Source organism: Lygodium microphyllum, chromosome 8 (genome assembly GCF_053477565.2).
Source record: "Lygodium microphyllum isolate KBCC chromosome 8, Lygodium_microphyllum_v1.1.10, whole genome shotgun sequence".
Classification (NCBI taxonomy): domain Eukaryota; kingdom Viridiplantae; phylum Streptophyta; class Polypodiopsida; order Schizaeales; family Lygodiaceae; genus Lygodium; species Lygodium microphyllum.
Window position 1 is genome coordinate 69,344,696 of NC_141142.1, and position 7,833 is coordinate 69,352,528.

At 43.2% G+C, this 7,833-nt stretch overlaps 1 protein-coding gene across 1 annotated transcript; it reads left to right on the forward strand.

Moving 5' to 3' along the window:
- The first annotated feature begins 758 nt into the window (after nt 1-758).
- LOC148032428 (uncharacterized) lies at nt 759-4,891 on the forward strand. The gene is made up of 3 exons (XM_087684092.1): nt 759-2,028; nt 2,450-4,506; nt 4,642-4,891. Exons 1-2 carry the CDS (start codon nt 946-948, stop codon nt 3,710-3,712), a joined length of 2,346 nt encoding a protein of 781 aa, XP_087540218.1. The 5' UTR covers nt 759-945; the 3' UTR covers nt 3,713-4,506; nt 4,642-4,891.
- The last annotated feature ends 2,942 nt before the right edge of the window (nt 4,892-7,833 follow it).

Consider the following 7,833-nt stretch of genomic DNA (forward strand, 5'->3'; position numbering starts at 1 on the left):
TTGCTCCTTAGGACATTTCCTAGCTCTATGCTGGCTTTCATGATAATACTCAAGAACTTGCCCATGTCTCCGCAATGAGAGGACTAAAAAAGTCAAACTACCATTGATAACAATAGTTAGGACCTTGAAATGGTTGTCTTTGACATGGATTATGGTATCTCAAAGTCACCTCAATTTTTAAATATGGAGGACATATAAAACATATTGGGAGATATGCCTTGCACAATTGGAGCAATTGTTATTACTTGTTCAACATCAAGTTTGATGTCAGGATATGCTGCTAGTGTAGTGTGTTTCCTTGTGTGTGTGTGTATGTATACATGCGCATGCAAATGTACACTGGTTTTATACGTTTATGGTTTGCCAAGACAATACGTGCTAAACCACGTTGGCCACACGATGGGCGAATGATGTGCACGGGTGGTGGACCGGTGGTTCGTGTGCGTGTGCATGCACCATTGGGTGTATTGACACTCTGGGGTGGGGGAGGGGGGCTGGTAAAGAGACTAGAGTGCATGACTGCCTGTCATGAGAAGCACAGGGTTCCAAAATAGAAGGACGTGCCGCAACGGCGTCGCACTCCCCGTAGAATATCATAAGGTCTTCTGCGATGACTAAGTTGCTGGGCTTGCTGTCGGGCTGGCGTTCAAGATTCCGATTCCCAACCAGCACACGCATAACGCCGCTACAATTCACAGATATCATTGTTATAATGATTATAGCCTGCTGATATCATCCTCTATCGCCGTACCTTCAGAGCATCGCATGTTGATCAGTTTCTGCCTGTCATCATCATCATTATATCTAGTCACAACGTCATCAACACATTTGCATGCCTCTGTCTCTACACTTGCAGCACATCTACTGTGATATACGATCGTCTCCTCCCGCAGCACCCCCGCTCTGCTCCCATCTGCTCATCTTGTCCTGCATGAAGGCCCTTGCATGGCTTCTCACCAGCCTGATTGTGGTCGCGGCGACGCCCCGTCAGGGCCACCGCCCGCGCCCCCGCCCAAGCGCCACCCCAGAGGCAGAGTAGGAGATCATCACGATCAGGGATCACATGACGCGGCTGCAGATCATCCCTCCACTCAAGAGCTTAGATCAGGAGATGATGTGTATGCGCCAGAAGAATCCAGGGGGGGCCATGATCGGTCTCAACTAAGGCCATATCGGCACGAGTTTGGATGGCATCGACCCTCATCGCCATCGTTGCGGCAATGGACGCCGTCGTCTGCTCTGGTGACATTGCCGCAGGGGTTGTTGCAGCATCTGGCGTATACGGCGACGATGGCTGCGACACCGACGGCGACAACGATGGGCATGCAGGGTGCAGTAGCAGGCTTGCCTCCGGCTGCGAATTTCGATTCTCCTAGCTCATCAAATGTTCTTGAAAGGGGACGCCAAGATGTGCTTATAACAGCCATGCCAGGGTTCCAACATCAAGCTCCTTTATACGACATGCCAGGATCAGTACCTTCTCTGATCTTTTCTCCCCCTCCTCCTCCTCCTGCTCCTGCTGCTGCTCCTAGCTCTTCTTCTCATATTCCAAATCCTGACAATGTCCTTATGCATTCTGCACCTCTTCCTCTCCCCCTTCCATCCCACAGAGGTTCCACCTTGCTCCGTCAGAGCAGCACTGGCCTCCGCGCAACCATGGGCACGTCGGCCGCTGCCACTGGTGTGCCCCTCACAGGTGCCGAAACAAGCCCTGCTTCATTGCATATCAACACCCCACTGTTTGAAAGCCCGGTACATCAGCCTGATGCCACAGGTTATAGTACAGCTGCAGCAGCTGCGGTGGCCAGCGGCTCTGGGTTCGCGTTGGCATCGGCGACCACCTCCTCCCCTTTCCTTACAAAAACCTATGAGATGGTTGAAGACCCGTCGACCGACTCCATCGTCTCTTGGAGCGAGTCTGGGAACAGCTTCATTGTGTGGCAGTGCCCAGAGTTCTCCCAGCGCGTCCTTCCGCAGTATTTCAAGCACAGCAACTTCTCCAGCTTTGTCCGTCAACTCAACACATATGTAAGAATATGCATATCTCTTTCAGTACTCAGTGTATGATCTTATACAATACATATGAGAAGTTGAAAGCTAGATATAAAGCCTCCAAAAGACTATTTGCGTCTATTCTTAAGGTAATTGCTACATGTTGCAAGATAATCTCTTTTACTTCCTGGCAAAATTTCATGAACTGCTGCATGTGATAACAATTTCCAGCACATTGTACCTATAATTCCATATTTCGATGCTAACTCCAATCAAGATCAACAAACACTTCTAGAGGTCTAACTTCGGGCAGCATATCTAGTGTTTTACTGATGACCAGCAAACGCATCTAGCTTAGGGCATCCAACTGGCTGTGTGTGTTGCCATGTATGCCTAATTGGTAGATGCAACAATTTGCTGATATTTGTACCATATTGGTCCAACTTAATGGATGCAGGGATTTCGGAAGATAGATCATGATCGATGGGAGTTTGCAAATGATGGCTTCATTCAGGGTCAAAGACACTTGTTAAAGGGTATCTACAGAAGAAAACCTATGCCAAGCAGCAGTACTCGCACGTCAACCCCCACTACTTCCCATCAATCCACAGCTGGTGACGGGCCTGCACCCATGCACATGATGTCAGTACGCTGTCGGCCTTACTTGGAGGTGGGAGCCTTTGGCTACGAGGGTGAAATTGAACAGCTAAGGCGTGACAAGAATGTGCTTATGGGGGAGGTAGTGACGTTAAGACAGCAGCTACAAGCAATGGAGCAACAGATTGATGTCCTGTGGCATCGATTGCAAGCCACCGAGCAGCACCAGCAGCAGACGATCAGCTTCTTAGCCAGGGCTATGCAAAATCCTGGCTTGTTGGTCCAATTGCTGCTTCAGCATCAGCACTGTCCCCTCCCTACTGGACCAGATCATCATGAAGATCACTCAAAACGGATAAGATTGCCTTGCAGTGAGACCTCAGAAGAGGCACATGGGTCGGGCCTAGCAGATCAAGGGGCTCAGTTTGCGATAAGATATGAAGAAACCTCTCCTAAACTTCCTGAAAATTCAGATGCTGAATCTGCACAATGCAGTTTACAACTCGCTCAGGGACATGGGGAACATTCATCTAGTCATGGGACTCATGAGCAATCAGCAATGGAGCTGCACAGTAAACCAAGTAGTGTAGTACCCTCTGTGGAGGAGCTGCTTCAACAAGTGCTTTCACAAGGGAGACACTCAGAGGAAGACCCCCCATTCTGCAAAGCTCCAAAGTTGAAGGGTATTCCACATTTTGCACTCACAGACAAAGAGATAAAAGTGCCTCATTCAACGGAACCACAAGTGTCTCACCCAATGCACAAACGGAAACAAGCTGCTTCAATGTGTTCAGCCGCCCCATATATTTCAAGTATAGATTATGAAACCAATGAGGGAGAGAGACCATATGAGAAAGAGCATCAGGTAAAGACTGAAGTAGATTTGCCAGACAGTCCCGTCAGCATCAGTACAGCAATGGCTCTTAAAAATTGTACAAATATAATAGATCAGTTAGGGTCAAGTTCTACAGCTATACCAGGTATGAAGGGGAACAACCCACGATCAGATGTGAGTACAGATCTTGTTTATGTACCAGATACAAGCACATTGGATTTGAGTGATCCATTTTGGGAGCAACTCCTTGGTGATTGGGAATTACCAGAGCAGGATTACCCAAGGTAAGAGCTCCATGTGTATGACAGCAAATCCATGTTGTAGTTTATCATGATCATTGTTTTCCCGATCAATCTCATGGCTAATTAGAATGGGTGTATGCAACATACATGAGTTGGACACATGCATGATATGGATCCACACTTGAGCCATTTCCAGATGGATGCTGTGCAAGGTATGTGAAGTATCAGGTGTCATTGATGTGCAGTACATGATGCAACCGCATGATCTCTCATACTCATGCACTGCTTCAGTAGCAAATATCAAAGCGGACTTGCTGTGTCTACCAGTAAGCTGGTATGAGGATCAGGTTTGTTCTGCCAGTTAGCACGCTCACACGTAGTCGTCATGTGCAACAATTCAACTATCAATGGCTTTGATGATCAAGTAGTACTAATAAAATATAAGTAATATTATACAGCATTCTCTGACCATGGCCTTGTAACACAAAAAACTCTAGGTATATAAGGTTTTTACTGCAGGTCATTGAATGCCTTTAAAAGTGAAAATCTGGTCTGATACATTGCTTTTGCAATTTGGTTCTGAAGCTGGCTTCATGCAGGAACTGATGTTGGGCTAGCAGGACATCAGTCATTTTAAATTTCCAGTTAGACTTGGAACTGCAGGAGTTTAATGGCAAGCGCTTTGCACACCTGATGCCAAGATGGGGAGCATGCCTTCAACCCAGCTTGTGTATACACAGAAAAACAGGAGTGACTGAAATGACTGTATGCTTTATACTGGGTTCACTTCTGGCTTCTGATCTAACCAACATAGGGGACCGGCTATCATACACTGATCAGGTATTGATATGCAGAAGTCCTTTAGCCTGATGAGATTGGAACAGTTAATAATCTGTCGGTGTGTCTCTGTTAAGTGTATAATATGCTTATATCATGACCTTCCTCTTAACTCTAATCAATGAGTCTGTGGTGCAGGTTTCTCCTAATGTTCATGCTTTGCTATGTGATCATGCATGTCCGATGCAGGTTTCTGCAACAAATGTCCATGCTTTGCTATAACGTGCACGTGTCTGGTCTGTGATTATTATAAGCCAGAGGGGTTTTGACTCATGGGGTTAAAAGGACCAATATGGTGGGTACCAGCCTACCCACTAAATGAACCCACAAGATAAAAAGGCCAAGATGCTCTATTTTGATTGGCATGAGCATCTTTAAAATTGTCATTGTTCCTCACAAAGGAAAATTTTTCCAAACCAATTTTAGGGGTATGAATAGAATATCAGATTTTTATTTTAAAATCCCAATTGGTATGAATAAATGTAGTTTTTTGTGAGCATCGATTCTCAATTTCTAGGCATCTAAGCTACTTGAGCAATTTCAAATTGTGACAAATCAAAATGTTCACAATATAGGTGACATGATCAAATATTCATGATGTAATCCTAATAAAAGCTAGGCATGTAATAACATTAGATCCAATAAGCCTTATGAATTTCACAAGGCACAAAGAGCCAAAGTGCAACACAAGTTGGTAGTGAGGTTATCTAAGGACTAGTATAGCCAAGCATTATAACCGCACTAGATCAAAGCGCGAGTGCAATGAGCCTAGAGTTTCTTCAATGACATAAAGGAGGTTCTTGAGAAACTTCTAAAAAACATTAATCTAGCAACCTAAGGACATTCAATAAGGTTCCTTCAAAATTTATAATATTTTGTAATATTCATTCAAAATTTACGTTTTTTTCATTGGGATCTTTCTTAAGCAAATTAATGTGTTGTTCCCGCAAAGCAAAACATTAAGCACTTCCTTGCACACCCTTTTGGCTTCTGCTTCTCCTATAGTAAGTGAAAGCCATTGCTTGAGATCTTACAAATCAAAATGTATGTACGATTATACATAATGCCATGTAGAACATTGATTAGGCTTGCCTAGATAAGAAACAAAACACCCTAATACGCATTGCTCCTCAAGTGTACCTAATTACATTACAATAATGCTAGTTAAGGTGGCAATAGGACAAAGATGAAACATGAGTGTGCACACTCATTGAGACACCCATTTGGATGTACCTATTATTTATGTACCTCCTTAATAGCAAAAATGGAAAGAGTCCACAAGAAGTCTAAATAATCACCCTTTTGTCCATATACTAGTATAGAAAGCTCACATTTAAATAGTCTTTTCATCTCAAGTCTCTTGTGAAAACAAGTGGATAGAGACTTCAATGCTAGAAATTTTCATGAGTTTTTTTCAACTAAAGAAATGGACATCTAGATGAGATCTTTCTATTCTTTGCATCAAAATCATGCACACACACACATACATAATACATGAGTGTGTGTGTGTGTGCGTGTGTAGACATGCACACACACATACATGTATGTATGTACATACATATGTATGAATGTATGTATGTATGTATGCATGTATTATTCAAAGCAAGTATTATTCTTTGAGAAAGGAGGCCTCCATGTGATTAAGAAGTGCATTGCTAGATTCTTTTAGTAGCCTGCCTTGTGAACTCTTTCACCGTGTTGGTAAACATGAGGAGGATTGTAAATAAAAATCAGGTGTTATGTGCTCAAGGCATCTAGCCTTGGAGTAGGATAACCCTTCAAATGGACTATGCAATTGTTAGGAGAGACATTACAACCCCCTCAAAGGGGTAGAATGGTGGACTATTGGGTTGAAGGAGAGTTGCCCACTGACTTGTCACTTTGTTGATTGGTTTATTGTCCCTCTCTAAGCATGTGTTCTATAATGTTGTCTCTAATGGGTAGTCCGTATAGGACTTGTAGAAAAAGATTTGCAATGTCTGCAAAGCACTTCTCAGATATACTAGTTGAAGCAAGTCATGAACCTTCACATGGAGGGGCCTTCCATGTCAGTCCACTTAAATGAATTTTGCAACCATACCCATGATGTAAGGAATAATTGACCTACATCATGATATTTAGATGCTACAAATGTGCTATCCAGAGGTTTAGTTGCTAAAAGTATTTACCTCACGAGCGTAGATGGCCTATCTTAGACAAAGCTATCAATAACTTACCCTTTTCATTCTATTCTCAATCATTTGTATTTGCAAGGGATTGAATTCAAGGGCAATCTCTCCCCTTGGTTCCTCTTGGTTACACTACCTGAATCATGGGACACATTTCATACTGATGTGTGTGTAAGCATGCTTACTGATGGGCTAGATCTACAAGGTGTAGAGGGTGCACTTTTGAATGAAGAGGTTAATAGAAAAAAAATCGATGCTTTCTGCACCTCTCATGCTTTGATAGTTAGAGGCAATAATGGTAGGAGCAATAATGACCACTGTGGGAGAGAGACTGAACAGTCTCGTTCTCACACAATCTCGTAGTAAATCCCATGGCCATAAGTCCTCATTCACTTGTCATTACTGTGGGAAAGCATGACATGTTTGACCACAATGCCATAAAATGTGTGAGAACAAGTGCAAGAAAAAGGGTAAGAGTAATGTACAAGACAAAAATGATAATCGCAACATTGTCCCTAGCAAGTCAAGTGTTAAGAGACTAATGTTGTGATACTGATTCTGATAACAATTTTATACTTGAAGCTTCTCTTGATACTTCACAACTAATTAATACTTTGTGAGGATATGCTCAATGTTGGCTGATAGATTTAGGGGCTTTGTTTCATGTGACCCCTCATAGAGAGTGGTTTCACTTCTATCGTAGTTTGACTGGATCTATCCATTTGGGTAATGACCTGGCACTTGAGATAGTTGGTATTGGTGATATCCAATTGCAATCTGGTTTAGGTTGTATGTTTACTTTTCATGATGTACGTCATGTCCCGACTCTCATGAAGAGCCTTATCTCTGTTGGCACTCTGGACGATGCAAGTTATGTAGTTTCTTTTGGTGATTCCTCATGGAAGATTACCCACGGGAATCTTGTCATTGCATGTGGTGCTAAGTCCCATACTCTCTACCCCTTACTTGTATCTAGGTCAATTGACCATGTTTTGGCAAGGGATGCAATTCCACGTGTATCTCTTTGGCATCGTTGCCTTGGGCATATATCCTTGAAAGAAATAAAAATGCTTACTCGTTTACAGTATCTTCCACCCCTTGATTATAAGTGCTTTAAGTCTTGTGATCGTTGTTTATATGGATGCTAGACAGACACATAATA

Coding starts and splice junctions, on each gene's coding strand:
- LOC148032428 (XM_087684092.1), top strand. CDS start 946: ATGGCTTCTCACCAGCCTGATTGTGGTCGCGGCGACGCCCCGTCAGGG. Junction 2,029..2,449: donor TCCGTCAACTCAACACATAT/GTAAGAATATGC, acceptor TAATGGATGCAG/GGATTTCGGAAGATAGATCA.